This window comes from Podarcis tiliguerta, assembly GCF_965153285.1.
Source record: "Podarcis tiliguerta genome assembly, chromosome: 10".
Lineage (NCBI taxonomy): Eukaryota > Metazoa > Chordata > Lepidosauria > Squamata > Lacertidae > Podarcis > Podarcis tiliguerta.
Window position 1 is genome coordinate 58,530,272 of NC_139543.1, and position 18,438 is coordinate 58,548,709.

The 18,438-nt window shown below is 47.0% G+C and overlaps 1 protein-coding gene across 8 annotated transcripts in view; it reads right to left on the reverse strand.

Annotated features, from left to right (window-relative positions):
- EPS8 (EGFR pathway substrate 8, signaling adaptor) overlaps window positions 1-18,438 on the reverse strand; it is a 148,898-nt gene that overhangs the window by 29,342 nt on the left and 101,118 nt on the right. For all 8 annotated transcript variants that reach the window (XR_014502608.1, XR_014502609.1, XR_014502610.1 and 5 more), the window contains exons 7-14: window positions 16,125-16,207; window positions 13,731-13,867; window positions 12,449-12,522; window positions 7,631-7,757; window positions 6,338-6,426; window positions 5,746-5,820; window positions 4,486-4,634; window positions 528-711 (exon numbers count right to left, since the gene is read on the reverse strand). Coding sequence is in view for 4 of the 8 variants with exons in the window: in XM_083401969.1 (XP_083258095.1) it covers window positions 528-711; window positions 4,486-4,634; window positions 5,746-5,820; window positions 6,338-6,426; window positions 7,631-7,757; window positions 12,449-12,522; window positions 13,731-13,867; window positions 16,125-16,207 (918 nt within the window). In the remaining 4 variants the exon portion in view is untranslated. The remainder of the gene's footprint in view (window positions 1-527; window positions 712-4,485; window positions 4,635-5,745; window positions 5,821-6,337; window positions 6,427-7,630; window positions 7,758-12,448; window positions 12,523-13,730; window positions 13,868-16,124; window positions 16,208-18,438) is intronic.

Below are 18,438 nucleotides of genomic sequence, written 5' to 3' on the forward strand. Positions count from 1 at the left end.
TTAGCTTGCCTGCATTTGCAATGGCTGCCTCTTTCCCCACAGGAGTTAGCAGCCAAGGGGTTGAAAGGAGGAAGAAATAGATGCCAAAGAGAAGAAAGGATGGCAGTGCTTGATGTTAGAATTCCTGAACTATGATTGCAGTCATGGGATTTTTGTATATCACATGGTGGTATGTGTTCTGACTCCACAGAGTGGGAAGTTCTGGAGTTCCGTTCTGGAGCCTACACTCGAGTAGGACCCTGGCAGAGACACATGCCTGACTGGCATGTTCTCTCCCTCCTGGTCTTTTGTTTGGGCAGAAGAAACCTCATGAAGCTCCCGAACGAAAGACAAGGAGTGAGAGAATATGCCAGTTGGGCATGTGTCTCTGCCAGGGTCCTACTCAAGTGTAGGCTGAACTCCTGACACTTGTAAACAACCATCGTAGAAGAGCTGTGTGGATCACATCGCCTGCCTGTTTCCCGCTGGCCTGATGCGCACAAACCCTCCACCTGGGCTTAGCAGTCGGCGGCGGCCCTCTTCCCTACCTCAGTTGATAACCTTTTCAACTCTTGCTTCCGCTGGTGCTCAGCTACGTTTGCCACCGACTCAGCCAGCTGGTTGAGCTCTTGTTCCTTTGGGGATCCCATGAAGCTCAGAAGAGGGGGCTCCCATCCGTTCCGGAACCGCGGCACGTAGGGTGGGATGAACTGCTCCTTGGGCCACTCTGCTCTGCATTCAAGGAGGAACAGGTTTGAAGACATGACTAGGTTGCCCACTATGAAACAACTCCCCAAATATTACTACTAAATTATGGTTATCAGATTTTTTTCAATGAAGCCTGAGTAGCAACAGGGAGTCAGTAGTGGAGATGGTGAAGCAAAAGCAAAAGACCCTGGGCCCAAGCACACATGCACATTGTATAAAGGTGCAAAGCCCTTCTTTCGCACCCTTGAAACATAAATGCGCAGAGTTTTAAAAAAACTGGGCAACGGCCACCCGCCCATGACTCCCGAGCCTCCCCTGATCAGTCACAACAAAGGGGGAAGGAGCAGGAGATCTGTACAGCCAAATGTCCCCGGTTCCCCTTTGGCAATGGCGGCGGCAGCGGCAGTCAGCAGCCCAGAGCCAGCCTGGTAGCGCAGTTGGCTCTGGCTGGCGAGCAGCTCCTGAAACCGGCCAGAGCCAACTGCACTACCAGGCTGGCTCTGGGCTGCTGCCGCTGCCACGTTTCCCAGGGACAGATTTGCAAATCTGGGGACATTCCGGGGACGGCAATTCTCCGGGGACAGATCTGCAAATCCAAGGACTGTCTCCGGGGATGTCTGGTAACCCTATACTAAATTATCTGAATTATTGCAGGAAGATTGGGAAGCGACTCTCAACCTATTGGGTGGCTCTTTAAAAGAGGACTGGACAAATTCATGAAGGATAATACTATCAAGGGTTACGAGCCACGATAGCTGTGCTCTGCCTCTACACAGTTGGATGCAGTAATGCTTCTTACAACCAGTTGCTGGAAGGGAAAGGAAGAGAAAGGGGGGGGGGAGGGGGGAGGGGAGGGGAGGGGAGAGCGTACTCTTGTGCTCAGGTCCTGTTCTCATGGAAATCCAGGACTAGATGGGCCATTGGCCTGATCCAGCCGGCTTGTCTTCTGTGATTGTGTTCTACTCTCTCCTGCAAAAAATAAGCTTTTCTAAAGCAAGGGAGGGGTTGGGGGAGAACAGCTACTAGTCTCAAGAGTAGTTATTTTTTTTAAAAAAAAACACCACCCTGAGATTTAAAAAACTTATTATTATTATTATTAAAATTTCTACACCACCCTTCATCCAGAGATCACAGCGCTGTTTATTATAGAGCAACTAATGTGCAACTAAGATTCTCAGAATGATGCGCTATGTTTATTATACAATGGTACCTCGGGTTACATACGCTTCAGGTTACATATGCTCCAGGTTACAGACTCTGCTAACCCAGAAATAGTGCTTCAGGTTAAGGACTTTGCTTCAGGATGAGAACAGAAATTGTGCTCCGGCGGCGCGGCAGCAGCAGCGGGAGGCCCCATTAGCTAAAGTGGTACCTCAGGTTAAGAACAGTTTCAGTTAAGAACGGACCTCCGGAAAGAATTAAGTACTTAACCCGAGGTACCACTGTATTCCAGTATGCCAAATACAGGGACAGTATACAACCAGATCATTTCTATTTATTTTTTGCTTTATTGCAATATTGTGTTATATGCTGAACTATGCACCTATGTAAATGTATGTTTATTATTATTATTACTATTAAAAAAAACTATTCAGACAAAGCTAGGAAACCACAATGCTGTCACTTTTTCAACACTTGTGTTTCCCACAGCGTATCGCTGCTGGCAGCTTCTAACTAGAACGGGATTTCTGGAATCAGTGAAGATATTCCGCTGAGATCAGCTGGCTCTCACTACGTGATGTTACTACACCAGAAGCAGGATTTTCCTCGCAGGGTTATAGATGCCTATGCACCATGCATAGAAAGCATCGCCCTGTGGTCTGAATTACTGCCTTTTCACATACAGTTCCCTGAAAGACACTTTATGGTTTCCCTTTTCTCCTTTTTTGGAGGCCATCTCTTATTTATGGGTGTTGTTGAAAATGGATGAAGGTAAGAAATGCCATTGAACCAGTCCTAAGAGCAGGCAGAATTAATAGGACACCAATGTAGTTTTTGCTTACTTATAGGCATGGTGGGAAGGTAAGGAGAGAGGAGGGTATTTTGAAAAATAATAGTCATATCTGCTGGCAAGTGTCACAGCTACCGCATAGCTCCGAGCTAGGATAGAGCAAGGGGCAGAGAGTGGGTGATTTTCACGAGACTTTGGACTGAATAGAATGGGTAATTTTCCACGAGTCCCTGAATAGCATTGTTAAAATGATCTAAGCTCTTTTGATTTGGTGTGAGGATAACTTCCAGGTTAACTGGAGGTGGGCTTCAGACAACACCCCTGTCTCTAATCTTTCCATCGCCTGCACCATCACCCCACTCTATGAATGCCCATCTAAAGATGACCTTATCAAAACAGTAGTACCTTGGGTTACAAACGCTTCAGGTTACAGACTCCACTAACCCGGAAGTAGTACCTCGGGTTAAGAACTTTACCTCAGGATGAGAACAGAAATCATGCGGTGGCCCCATTAGCTAAAGTGGTACCTCAGGTTAAGAACAGTTTCAGGTTAAGAACGGATCTGGTTCTTAACCAGAGGTACCACTGTATAGGAAGTCACATGCCAGCCCTCCCAAGGCTCGCTCTGAGACTCCACCTCACCAAGCGCAGCTTTTTCCATGGCATGGCATGTGTTCTTCACACAAACCGGGGGATTTGTAAGGCAAATCTATGTTGTGGTGGGACCTGAAAGCCCCATTTGGGGCAGTTTCTCAGATTTCTGACCAGTGAGCCATGTCAGGCCTATAAGAACTGCGGCTGCTGAGGCTACCACCCAGGAGGACTCCCCTGCTCAGCGCCTGAGGGCCCCAATCCTGCCACTCACCACCTGGCCCAGGGCGGGGCCTGATGGGCTCCATAAAGGACTGCTGCTGCTGCTGCTGCTGCTGCTGGGCAGAGAGGGCTCCGTTTTGTTTTGTTTTTGTTTAAATTGCTGCTATTTTTACCATTTTAAACTTTGATATTAATGCTGTATTCTTAGTTTTAGATTTTGATTTATGTGGAAACTGTTTCCCATTTGGTTGTGTGTATTTTTTTGATGTGGTTTATTTATTGTTTATGACTTTTGTAATTACAGTGGTACCTCAGGTTAAGTACTTAATTCGTTCCGGAAGTGCGTACTTAACCTGAAACTGTTTTTAACCTGAAGCACCACTTTAGTTAATGGGACCTCCTGCTGCTGCCGCGCCGCTGGAGCACGATTCCTGTTCTCATCCTGAAGCCAAGTTCTTAACCCAAGGTAATATTTCTGGGTTAGCGGAGTCTGTAACCTGAAGCGTATGTAACCCGAGGTACCACTGTATGTAAATCTTGTTATGCTGTAAGCCGCCTTAAGCATTGTTTTTTAACTGTGGAAAGGCGGCATACAAATAAAAAATGATGATGATGATGATGTTTTCAGAACCCTGATCCCACGGCAAAACAACTGGGGGAGGGCCGTAGTTCAGGGCGTAGAACATCTGCTTAGCATGCAGAAGATTTCAGCTTGAACCCCTGGCTTCTCCAGGTAGGACTGGGAGAAATTCCCTGTCTGAAATCCTGAAGAGCTGCTGTCAATCAGTGCAGACAACGCTGAGCTAGGTGGGCCAGTGGTCTGACTCTGTCACTAGACAGCCTCCTATGTTCTCAGCATTCACACCAGTGTGCACAGAATAATAATAATAAATTAGTAATATATATATATATATTTGTATCCTGCCCTCTCCGGCCAAAGCTGGGCTCAGAGAAAAAAACCGGATGATGCCCGTGAAGCATAACATAGCTCATATTGGTAGATAAACAAGCCAAACATGTTAATTTCCTTTTACCTGGCTTTGGTCCACGTGTCACCTAGAGACACCCATAGCTGTCCTTCGTCACTTGTGACGGTGTAACGCAGGAAGTCTATTGTGTCTTTTGTTAAGAGGGGGCTGAGGACTGTGCTAGCGAGCTGAGGCCCTCCCGTTGCCTGCACCACCTACGACAAAGAGAATTGAAAGCAGGCTTATTGTTGATATGGTAGGAGTGATCATGGATGTTATTGAGCCTGGCGTTTGAGGAAGCATTGCCAGGGAAGACTCTCACCCTGTGTTTTGTAACTGGGTTCAAGTGTAAAAAGGGAAAACGCGGCATTCTCCTTTAACATGCATGCAAATGAGGCTGGAGTCCTTTCTCAGCTGCTGCTTTTATGTATTTTAAAGGGAATTTTCAATGAGTTGCACAGGCACATGCTTTGCAACTGAAACTATTCAAGCGTTTGGGACCCAGTTCCAATTTCTTTTCAGCATTTTTAACCTACACTTGGCCGAACGGAGCCTTTGCAATTGATCGGACAAGATGTCGGTGAAACAGCAATCTGTTCTGAATCCAACCGGCACAGTTGCAGGAAGTTTTTGATGCAGGGAATACCTCTACTAATGGGATTAGAAGGGACAGGATATTTCCCAATTCCTCTTCTATCTGCAGTGCCCCTCCCCAATACCCTCCAGAACAGGTAGAAGGGGGCTTGAGGGAGCAAGCCTACATCAATTGCTACTAGGTAACAATGGCTATGAACTGTCCCCATTGTCAAAGATAGTCTGCCTCTTAAAACCAGTTGCAAATCACAAGTGTAGAGAGTTGCTGTTGTGCTCAAGTTCCTGCTTGCAGGGCTTCCCCTGGCCAATATGAGAACAGGATGCTAGACTAGATAACGTTTGCTCTTACAGAAGAAATGGGGGGGGGGTTGTCTTTCTTCTTCTCCAGTTAGCAGAAGTGTCCCCACAATCCAAAGCTCTTCCACAAATGCAAGAGTACAAACTGGGTTCCACCAAAAAGTTATTTTTTTAGTGTAGACAATGCTTTTCGTTTTCGTGGCATACATCATCTCCATTGTCCATTTCCCATTTGATTAATTTCGAAGGGATCAGGAGCTATAAGCTGGGATAGCTCAGTCAGCAGAACACAAGACTCTGAATCTCAGGGCTGTGGGATCGAGCCCCACATTGGGCAAAAGATTCCAGGCTAGATGACCCTTGTGGTCCTTTCCGATCATAAAGTCTATGATTTAATGAAACGCCGTGACATTTTATATCTAGAAATAATCTTACCATATTTAAAGGGGTAAACAGAAAATGAATCAATTCAGATGCGCTGGGATTCTGGATGTGTGACTTTAATTTAGCCTGCAGGACAAAAGAAAAGGAAGAGAAAGAGAAATAACTATTTTAAAGGCAGTTCATGGGAAACGACAAATCTTAGTACTGAAACATGCAGGCTTTGTTTAGAAGGTCCAGGGCAATATTTAGTTGCTAGTTAAAACACTGTCAGCTAGCAGGAAAGCTCTTTGACACTGCCTGTCAAGGCAGAGCATCAAACCTATAGCTTTTTATTTAATCACAGTCCACAATGTCTCTGGATGATGTGTAAAATGCCTTGGGCATGCAAGGTCCCTCCTTCTCTCTTTGATCCTTGCATAGAGATGTCCTTTTTTATTTTCAGGCAGCTATGCTCCACTTCCACTGTTGTTGGTTGTATGCCTCTGAATACCAGTTGCTGGGGATTACGAGTTCTGTTGCGCTCCTACTTCCCACAGGTATCTGCTTGGCCACTGTGAGAATGGGATGTTGGACAAGAAGGGCTGTCCCTCCCAATGCAGCAGGGCTCTTACGTTTTGCGAGTATTTTGCACACAGCCACTTACCAGAAGGTTGAAGCCGTGTTTAAATTTTTGCAAACAGTCAACAAATTCGTCTTGAGGTGGAGGTTTGGAGCGGAGAGTTAAGACACCCTCTGGGGAACAAAGGACAAAAGAAAATCACCTGGCAGAATTTCTTGGGAGGCATCCACAACATGTGAAAGCAGAATGAGGTGCCTCTGAAGATACACAGTAGTGGTAGCAGCAGCAGAAGCGCATCAGGGAGAGTGGTCCTAGCTCAGCACTCCCCCTGCAGTGTTAAGTTGGACTCCAACACACATCAGCCCCAGCCAGCATGACCAATGGCCAAGGATGATGGGAGCTGTAGTCCACCACCCCTTACCTTGGTTCCCTCCAAGGCCATTAAGTCCGTAGTTTTAAATTACTGAATTGCACAACTGCCTACAAGATGATGATGATGATGATGGTACGGTGACGGTGATGATTACTTTATATACCACCCTTCATCATAAGATCTCAGTGGCTCTCTCCATGAGAGCTTACATAGTCCTCAAGCGTCCGGAGCCAGTCAGCAGTAAATCACACAGAGGTAAGTTTTCCTTTTATTAGAAAAAACAGGATCTGCACAGGGGAGTCAAGCCAAATGAGAACAGCAACTCTTCAGTAGGTCTGGTCAGTTGCAGAGACTAGAGGTCCCGGCCTTCCACCTCTGCCTAAGTCCCCTCCTCTCCAGGGTTTTCCCCAAAGCATTCTGAGACTGTGCTTGTAAGTCTGCCTTTGCTCCTCCCACTTCACGCCTCTCTGAGTTCTGGGAGACCAGGGCAGAGACTCTGGCTTCTTCAGCAGCCCAACTCATCACTGCCTCTTGGCCTCCATCCTCTCCTGCTTCTGCCTCTGCTTCCGGACTTCTCTCTGCCACAGATTCTCCCAGCTCACTAAGCCCTGTTGCCTCTCCAGCTTCCAACCTCTCCTCCTCCCAATCTTCTCCCTCTGACCACTGATTGTCATCCCACCACCATTCCCTGGGTTCTGAGCCTTTTTCCTTGTGGGTTCCCTGGTTAGTTCCTCCCACCATTCCTCTGCATCCAACCAGCCTATGAATGTTGTTGTTGTTTGTCCAAATCCCAGGCTCTAATCAGGCGTCACTTCATGGCAACGGTAGCCAACCCTGTGCCCTCCAGATGTCGTGGGACTCCCAGCTCCCATCTGCCCCAGCCAGCTCAGGGATTATGCAAGTGCCTAATCTGACAGCACTGAAAATGTGACAGGTCTCTCATCCCTGAAGCTGGATACAAGGGGGGCTCTTGGAAAGCCATTCAGGCGAAAGGAACCCCTTACCCCCAGGCCCTTTCTTCTTATTCTTCTTGGTTTTCTTCCTCTTCGAAAGCTCTGCAAATGCTTCTGCCGCTTTCTGAAGCTTGGTAACGAAATATTCAATGTCGTCCAAAATATGGTTCAGAATTTGCTAAGGGAAAGAGGAGGAAAAGGCAAGGAGGAGGAGGAGATCAGAAATGCCAGGGACTCCACCCAAAGTGCAGCGCAGTTAGTCACTGAGCAGAATTAGAACCCGCAGCGGGGATGAAGAGAACATTCAATCCACAGGAAGCGACACATGCTAAAATTAATACGCCTGACATTTCTATACAGCTCAGGCCTATATTTTCCTTAGGAAGCCATCGCCAACAAAGACTCTTACTAAGTAAGATTTGAGATGATTAAGTCCCAGGGCTGAAGACTTAATTCCTTCTGCATGTTCTCCCACACACAGGCAAAACTGCTGAAATATCGGCCTGCCTGGGGTGGTATAGACAGCTAATCACTCGCCCCGCCTCATCCTGGCCAATGAAGTCTTCAAATGCCCAGCTATTATAAAGCTATAAAACTATTACTGTTTCGACAGCCAGGGTTCTTGCATTCCGGGGCAAAAGAAACTGATTCAGCCACAAATATTTTTAGTGCTCAGCTTGAGAGGCAAAGCAAAGGTATGGTGCATAGAAATTTAGAAAGGACGACGAGGGTCATCTAGTCCAACCCCCTGCCATGTCAGAATCTTTTTGCCCAATATGGGGCTTGAACCCACAACCCTGAGAGTAAAGAGTCTCAAGCTCTACTGACTGAGCTAATAACCCAGTGCAGCCAAAGACTTCTCTGATGCATGTACTTCACAGGTATTTAGACTGCTTTCGCCAGGGTCAGGCTTTGTACAGGACCTGAAAACAGGACTCAAGTCTCAAGCCTGCTCCACAAACACCCACCCTCTGCTTGTGAGGCAGTATAGTATAATGGTTAGAGAAGGGGTAGTCCATGGAGAGCCCCCCAGATGTTGGACGACAACTCCCATCCAACCTTGATTATTGGCCGTGGTGGCAGAGGGCGAAGGGAGTTGGATTCAAGAAACCATCTGGAAGGCTTTGCTACCCCTGAGTGAGAGTGGCAGGCCAGACTGTGGAGACCCGGGTTCAAATCCCTGCTCAGCCCTTAAGCTCAGTGGGTGTCCCTAAGCTGGGACAGCAGTGAAGATAAAACATGGGAGGGGGGGAATGAAAATATAACCACACACACCACCCTAGACCATTAGGACAAATGTCCCTGCCTGCCTCCGTATTTACAAGCAGCCGGGGGGGGGGGGCAATGCCTCTCTGCTTCCTCTTCCTTAGTCTCAGTTGCACTTCTGCAGAATTCAGCAGAGAGAAATTAACAATAATTAGTTGGTTCCACAAGTCATTGCCTCTGGTTATGCCTGCCATAGGTTCTGCCTCCATGGGCCTCCCCTGATTTCTGCCCTGCCAGTTCCAAGGGGGCCAACCACCACTGATGCCACCACGGATGTACTATGTGATAAAAAAGAGAGTATCTGGGCTGTATTCTGGGAAGTCCTGTGGTTCTCTGCAGACCTTGACTCTGCACTGACAGCAAACTAGCTTTTCCACAACTACCAGTCTTCCTTTGCAATGCGCATTGCAAAATTGGCGTACGTCCCGAGGCACAGTCTCAGTTCATGAGACGGCCGCCAACTTGGATGGTTTTAAAAGAGGGTAAGACAAATTCAAGGAAGCCACGATGGTCATATTCCACCTCCACTGCCAGAAACAAACGGTGGCGATGTTCCAGAAGGCCTGTAAATGGCATCTTGACCCACCAATATAACTCCGGGATCAATTGTTAGGCACTGCAAGAATCAGCCCACATATCTTAATATACTTGCTTTAATATACATGTGCGTGTGTCGCAATTCGCCGCTTCTGTGCATGACGTCATTTTGAGTGTGCATGCGCGAGTGGCGAAACCCAAAAGTAACCCATTCCGTTACTTCCAGGTCACCGCGGGACGTATCCTGTAAGAACGTAACCTGAACTGAATGTAACAAGAGGTATGACTGTATGCCAATTGGCTTGCTGTGATGCTATGTTTATCTGTGGGTTTGCGACAATTAACTAGTTGAGAGAGAGGAGACTTTTCACACTGACTGCCTGTCAGCTACCTCCTTATCTAGGAGTTGGAAGGGAGTTGGGAAGGGGCTTCCAAGCTAGGGGTGAGTTAATTGGGCCAATGAATCCAGATGAGGTAGCTTGCCTTTGTATAACTACAAAATTTCTACACAATTTTCAGCCCGGACACTAAGACCTAGCTCTGAGGGCCTTCTGGTGGCTCCCTCACTGCAAGAAACGAGGTTACAGGTAGGGCTGCCGTACGTTCAGAATTTCCTGGACATATCTGGGATCCACCTGTCGGAATCTGGGTGGAATTTCCTGAAATCAGTATAAATGTCTGGGCGTATGGCAACAAATATGCTCAACAACTTTTGTGTCTGGATTTCCACTTTTTGAAATATGGCAACCCTATTACAGGGAACCAGGCAGAATGCCAAGGAAATAAACAACTATCTGGCTTTCTGAAGGCAGCCCTGTATAGGCAAGTTTTTGATGTTTGATGTCTTGCTGTGTTTTAATTTGTTGGAAGCCGCCCAGGGTGGCTGGGGGCAACCCAGTCAGATGAGTGACATATAAATAATAAATTGTTGTTATTGCCTAAATGCTTTCCCTGGTGTGGACAAGTTGTGATGACTGCTTGCTGATTTGACCCTGAGTCTGTAAAGGCAGCGGGGCTCTGAAGGGTGTGAGATTACACCTTTCTTTAATAAAGAATAGAACTGGCCGTTCTGATATTTTTAGCGTCTTCCTTTGGCAGCCCTGCATCAAACCACCCTCGCAGGCCCTCCCTTGGGCCTGCAGATCAAGACAGTCAGTGTGCCTCTGAAAACCAGCTGCTGGTGAACCCAGGTGGGCAGAGTGCTTCCCACAGACTTTTGGCTGACCACTGACAGGATGGGCCTGATCCAGCAAGGCTTTTCTTATATTTGCTCTGCACAAACCGTATGCACAACACAGAGCAGTCCTGTGCAGCACAGGAGAGCCCAAGAGCAGGTGCTCCAAACTTCGTAAATTTTATTTATTAGGTTTGTATACTGTTTGTCATCTGAAAAATCTCAGGGTGGTTCATGGACTTGTGGCATCCAGAGCTGGAAAGCAGGCCCTGATGTTAGATCCCAGGTAGCCTTCATCAATGCTGGGGTCCCAGATGTCCTTGAACCACAACTCACATCAGCCCTGACAACTGGGCTAGGGAAGATGGTGGCTGTAGTCCAACAACAGCTGGGGAACCCAAGGTTGGTCTAAGGCTGCAGTTCTCAACCTGTGGGTCCCCAGATGTTGTTGGACTACAACTCCCATCATCCCTGAGCTCTGGCCTTGCTAGCTAGGGGGTGATGGGAGTTGTAGTTCAACAACATCTGGGGACCCACAGGTTGAGAAAGGCTGGTCTAAGGCCTATGTGTATCTTGTCCTTGCTACCCGGTATCTCTGGAATAGTCTCTTCATGCCCTTTGTCACACTCTTCCTGGCCTCTGCTGAAAGTCCAATCCAGTCATTTTCTAGATCTGAAAGAGTGAAAGACAAATGCCTCGTGGTTGCTAGGCAACCAGCTCCAAGGTACCGCTCCTTCACCTTTTAGGCAGCAAGATGCTCTAGTAAACATGCAAAAATTAAAATGTGAAAGACAGGCTCCTTTCCTCAAACATGCACTGGGCTTGTGGCAGGAAGCACCAGTCCATCAGGACTCTGTGGCACGCACCCACTTCAGGGCCACAGATAGGAGCTTTCCCCTCATACTTCATGTGCCTACTGTTGAAAATATGGCTAACAGAAATGAAACAAAAACAAAATGCTGTCTGGGTCTCTTGAGCCTCAAGATCATGTGGAAGGGCAACCCATCTCCCGCTGCTGGCCAGGGCTCTGTTGGAATGAAAAGGGATGGGGAATGACTGCAGGCCTAAAGATGGCACAGAGAAGAAGCATAGAAAGGTCTCTGCGCTGGTTGACTTGGCCATGCAGGTGTGCCATCTCCCTCAGAAGAACAACGACGTCACTTGAAAGGCTGAGAACCTTCAAAGGGCTCGTTCTGAGCAAGGGAGGGAAGAAAGGTTAGCTCCACAGCTGTCACTGGGGGTCACTTGGTGGGTGCCGACACCCATGAAAGGGCCTTCTCGGCAGCAGCATGCATTCATGGAACGCCCACCCTGCAGAGGAGGATTTTTTTTAAATACGCAGGCATTTGATGGCCGGAAGATGCTATTTGTGGCAATCTTGAAATTACCATCTGCGTGTGACTGCTGAAATGTTTCCAGATGTTTCAAATTGTTTAAAAATGGATACATTCATACATATTTTATTTATTAAAATTTATTCATAAATATTAAATTTATATTAGATTGATTTTATAAAATATATGAATACAATGTATTTATAAATATTTAAAATAACTGTTTGGTGTCAAACAAATAAATATTGTTTTGCTGTTTTTGTTGTGTGCTGCCCTGGGCTCTTTTGAGAGAATGGTTGAGGTAGAGATTTAATAACTAGCCAGGAATGGTAAAAATGAAAAGGAGAAAGCAGGTGGCTATTCAACTCCATTTACAACTAAGATTTGAGGCAGGAATTCAAAGTGGGTTAGATCCTTTGGAAATGTAGCATAATGAAGCAAAGAGGCCTTGCACCCATTAACTGTCTTCCCACCTCACAAAGTAGCTAACATCCAGCATCTCACCAGATTTGGACAACATGGTGAGAACACACACACACACACACTTCTTTCACTTACAACATCTCTGTCGATCTTGGCTGCCATCATTTCTGATGTTTCTTCATGCTCATGGTACTGTCTAGATTTCTCAACTAAGGAAAGAAACATACCAATTGATCCACTCAACTTGGACAGGAACCTAGAGTGTTTTCAAAGTCCAATGACTTGAGACCCACAATATGCAGCCCACAATACCTGAAACAGAAGGACTATTTCTTAGTCCATCACAAACGATGTGTGTCACATGTTGTGGTTGTGGAATGAGTCATGATAGGAAAGGAAGGCTGCATTCACAGCAAATTTTTAAAACATTATGATACCACATCATGGCTTCCCCTCAAGAAACAGTAGTTTGCTAATGGTGAGGGGAGTTGTTAGGAGATCCCTATTCTCCTCACAGGGCTACAGATTCCAGGCTTCCTTGTCAAGAGGGAATGATTGTCAAACTGTTATAGGGATTATAGCTCTTAAGAGAAATAAGGATCTCTGAACAACTCTCAGCCCTCTTAACATGCAGCTCTCAGAATACTTTGGGCGAAGCCATGACTGTCTAACTATATGACTTTTAGAAGACATCTGAAGGCAGTCCTGTATAAGGAAGCTCTTAATGTTTGATGATTTGTTGTTGTTGTTTATTTTGCTGGAAGCCACCCAGAGTACCTGGAGCAACCCAGTTAAATGGGAGGCATATACATACAACAACAACAATTACTGCTCCTATTCCTACTAAAGCAGCATCATAGTGCTTTAAATGTCTGCTGTGGATGTTGCCTAAGAGAAGCAACCAGTAGTGACTTGGATCATCTGTGAGATTGTTCCTGCTTTGGACAATGAACTGTGGTTGTTGAAATCTTAGGAGCCAACTGAGTGATTGGATAAGATTTTCAGAGATTGGGACTTTACCGCTCAGGTTAGCTAACTGCCCTACTCCATGGCAAGAAAAATCACAGCTAAGCAGCTGTATGCATTTTTACACAGAAATCAATGTTCAACAGAGCTTCTTCCCTGGTACATGTGCAAAACACTGTAATGTAAAATCCCGCCCCCTAAAAAAAATTAAAGAACCCAGAATAAACAATACAAAGCAGAATTTAGCTCTTCCTGATAAGTCCTCCAATCTAATGTGGCGGTTTTGTGTGTGGAGTTCAGACAGCCTTGCCTATACCCTGAGAGGAGGTTTGTCACAGGCAAGGTCAACAGGCCATGCACAGCCCAAGGGCATGCAACCGACAGGCTTGGCACAGAACGTTGCCGGTCTCTCTGCCTTGCAAGGTTATCTCACGGTTTCCGCAACACTCACAGTCTCCTTGTTCAGCTGCCCAAGCGGACCAGGCTGCTACCCGGCTTCTGACGTCCACCTGAGTGACAGTACCTGGGGGGACAGGAGCTGGTGCTCTCGGAGGCGGAGGAATGGCACCGTCAACTTTGGAAAGCATCCTAATTGGGAGACACGGCAAATCAAAAGTGAAATGCTGAGAAAATGAAATCTCTTTCCCCCATGGTTTATTAGAATAGCAGGGAGAGAGAGAGCATTCTTGTGCTCTGAACTCTCAGCTGCATGCCATCTCTAGCTCTCCCTAGCAAGCAGCACAAAGCAACATCAATAAATTATACATCTGAATCTAAGGAGGAGCCCTTCAATGAGGCTGAATATCGTGCATATTGAAACCAAAGTAATAGCATCATCTTTGTACAGCAGGGGAAAGTCTAAAAGCAAAATAACACACCGCTAAAATAAACGTATGTATTTCTGAGCAAGAGCTGACACACTTTTCCAGAGAACCTAAGATAATTTGTCAGCATCTATAACAGAAGAGATTTCACTAATAGGTGGGGGAAATGCCCCCCCTCCCAATTTGCAGGCAGGGTGTGATGTTTTTTTAAAGGCGTATGAAGCTATTGTGGAAAAAGACTAAGTGCCCACGAGGAAGTGGGCCATCCCCAAAAAACCCAGGGAATGCTCAAGGTTGCAAACATTTCTACACGTGTGAGTCCCGCAACAAAATACTACTGCTTAATCTCACACATTTCTGTTCCTGAGTATCATAATCTGTAAGAAGCAAAAGCAGGGCACTGCTGAACAGGTAAGACAACGTAAGTGAAAGTGTTTAGCTCTTTTTGTTAAAGAATTTAAGCATTTTTACGCTGGTGGCGCTGTGGGTTAAACCATAGAGCCTAGGACTTGCTGATCAGAAGGTTGGCAGTTCGAATCCCCGTGACGGGGTGAGCTCCCATTGCTCGGTCCCTGCTCCTGCCAACCTAGCAGTTTGAAAGCATGTCAAAGTGCAAGTAGATAAATAGGTACCGCTCCGGTGGGAAGGTAAACGACGTTTCTGTGCTCCAGAAGTGGCTTAGTCATGCTGGCCACATGACCCGGAAGCTGTACGCTGGCTCCCTTGGCCAATAAAGCGAGATGAGCGCTGCAACCCCAGAGTCGGTCACAACTGGACCTAATGGTCAGTGATCCCTTTACCTTACTACACTGTGGGCCATAACCAACACAGATATCTGTGCACACAACAGAACTTTTCTTCCTCACCTGTCCCTTCTAGCCCTACACCCCCTGAAATTTCATAATCAGTTCTGGTGGGCTGAAGCAGGGGCATAGGAAGGGGGGTGCAATCTGCCCCATATTTCATCCTGGGGGAGGGGTGACAAAATGGCACACCGAGGGGGCAGCACTTACCACAGGCCTGGCTTGCAGCTTGCCCGAGCCACACGTCTCTCCTGGGAGTGACGTGGTGACTCAGGGCCCCACGCTGTCCAAAACGGCAGCGTGGGGCTTGTGTCTGCCAGGCAGCCTCCGTGTACAGATGACCATGCTATCCCCCTGGGCAGATTGACGTGTACGGATCACCACGCTGCCTCCGTGGGCGGATCGCTGCCCTGTCCCCGTGGGTGGCTCACCCCACCCCTGCCACTCCAGATGCCGGAGCGGCTAGCTATGCTCCTGGGCTGAAGGACCCCCTGGGGCAGATTTCTAGGGCTCAGAAGGGAGAAGAGGAAATAAAAATCCCTGCAGTAGCAGTGGAATTACCCATGCGGAGCACATAATAACCCCATATATATATATAGATTATATATATATATATATATATACATACAGTGGTGCCTCGCAAGTCGAAAAGAATCCGTTCCGCGAGTCTCTTCGTCTAGCGGTTTTTTCGTCTTGCGAAGCAAGCCCATTAGCGTATTAGCGCTATTAGCGGTTTAGCGGCTATTAGCGGCTATTAAAGGCTTAAGGGATTAGCGGATTAGCTGCTAAAAGGCAATTAGCAGCTTAGTGCCTTAGAAAAAGGGGGTGTGGAGCGGAAAAAAAACCCCAGGAATCGCAGGACATTTTCGTCTTGCGAAGCAAGCCCATAGCAAATTCGTCTTGCGAAGCACCTCCAAAACGGAAAACCCTTTCGTCTAGCGGGTTTTCCGTCTTGCGAGGCATTCGTCTTGCGGGGCACCACTGTATATATATATATATATATATATATATATATATATATATATATATATTTGTGCAGAGTTCCTGTCTACCTCCTTTCAGGAAGTTTGCCTTGGACTAAGCCCCAAGGATGCTGCAAGCACACTGAGAAGTTCCCCCTCTTCTCTTGTTTCTGCTGTATTTTGAGTTCACTCCACACTTGAGTTCACTGATGGAGCAATATCGGATACCATTGGCAAATCAAAACGTAAGCTTTACCTGAGTGTTTCGAGTCTCCTCTTTGGCTTCCCCCCTTTGCTGTCGCTGATTGCACTTTCAATGTCTTCGTGGATCAAGTTTGCCTGGGCAGAAGCAGTTCAACAGGTGAAAACAGAAAATTCGATACCGAATAGCGTATGATCTTAAAAGCAGGGCTGTGTTAAGAAGATGCTGAGCAAAGCAAAATTCTGCCCACAGAGCAACCCAAATTCAGCAGCAAGTGGTTATTTTATTAAATTTGCATACAGCCCTATACCCGCAGGTCTCAGGGCAGATGCATAGATCACACAAATTAAACACATCTAGAATGTGGTTTGCGCCATATATCCAAGTTCTGCTAGTCCCTGTAAGAAGGAAGGGGCTATGGGGAATGCTGAAGCCTCATCCCAGGATCACTGCCAAGTTTGATTCAGCCATCACTTTGGGGTGTTGGAAATTCACAGGCTATCAAACACACTGTAAGTATGTAATCTCTATCAGGGATGGGGACCTTTTGAGTCCATCAACACCTGGAGAGACATAACTCTCCATCAGCTCCATCTAGCATAGCCAATGGTTGGTGGTGATGAGACCTGTAGCTGAACACATGACAGATTTGTTAGTTTCTGTTTGCCACCGTGCAGTGCTTTGGAGTCACAAGACTCTATTTACATTCCAGAGACATTCCAGGCTGTTGGAAGTCTCACGGAAGACAGGAGACGGATGTGAAGTTACTGGTTTCCTGTTCCTTTGTTTTTTTCGGCTGCTCTCTGCTCTCACAGAGAGAGGATGTATTACTTTTCTGTCTGCGTAGCTAGAAAATAAAGCATAGCAATGTAGCCATAAATCTCATCACTTCTGCTGTTTTGATACTCTCCTGAATGGGATGTGCCTGGAGCTTTATCAGAGGCTCAGGTCATCAATCACATCGGAGGTGATTCTGGAGGAATCGACCGGAGGAAGATGAGCTTTATCAGCTCGGTCGTAACGGAGATTCTGACAAGATTCCTGTAATGGTTCTAGGGGTTGCTCGTGCGTAAGTTGCCGCCACTCCTGGCTAGGTTACCTGGTTGAACCCTTTCTGTCTGGACAGCCTCAAGCTTCATGACTGCCTCAGTCACTGGCAGAATCCGTCAGTGGGCGTTTCTTGAACCTTTTCCAGCATAAAAGCTGTTTGACGCCCAGTCTCCTCCTACTCTCCCTGCGCGGAAGTCTTCTGCACAGGGAGGGTGTGGGCAGCGGAGTACCCGTACTCTCTCCGCTGGTCTCTGGCGAGGAGTCCTGGAGCCACCTCTCCGATTCCCCCATCTGCCCCCCTTCTCCACTGGTGTTATGCTGATTTCCTTCCCCAGCGGATGGGCTGCCTCTCTCCCTACTGGGACCCTCTCCGGCATCCCTCTGGATCCTTCTCTCCGCCTCCAGCTCTGATGGCAGTTCCCTGACAATTCCCCATCCGTGCCTTAAGCCAAACAGGCTCTACCACATCCCTGAAGGGTGTTGTGAGGATGTACGAGCCCTGGTAGATCTAACTGAGGACATATCTAGTACATAATCCTGCTTCCCTCTGTGGCAGAGCAAATACCTCCAGCGAATGATATTTCTCAGTCCGTCCTGATTATATTGCCATTCGACTTCACTTTACTCAGAGGCTGTGGTTCCTGCATTACAAAGGGCTGACTACATGGGTTCCCTTCCAAATCTACCATTCTGTGGCTTTTTGTGTTTCTCCTCCCTCTCAAATTGGTCTCTACAGCCACAGCAGGTGCTGTAACTCTCCAGCCATTCCAGCTTCACCTCCAAAGGTGCACTCCTCCATTGTCTCCTAAAACAGACTGGTGCCAACCTCATTACAGAGCTCGATTGCACCTATGAGATACTGATTGCTGTTTGCAGCTTAAATCTGCTCACATGCCAACCACCTCAGGACAGCCGTAATAGGTGGGAGTCAATAATCTTGAGGGATGTTGACTGGCAGCAAGCCAGACTCTGCTTCGAGGTTACTGGCAGACCAGCAAAAAAAATTAAAAATTAAAAAGGGTATTCGGCACACAGCAAATCTTCCACTTCCAAGTAAATACAGAACAGCTGCTCTTTAAAAACCGTACAAGGGTAAAGTTTGCCAATATTAGTCAGTGCTCTTTGCACTTCTCTTTGCAAGCCAAAACTATCACATTCTCATCCAGTCAGGCAGGAGTGTCACGGTCTTAAAAGTCACTTTTAGCTCAGGGCTGATCAGTCTCTGCTGCCCTGTCAAAGCAAGACTCTGAAAGAAGGCTCTGATCATTGTCTCCCTGATTTCCTCGTAACGGGCTCTGGCAGTCGTTTTCGAAGTACA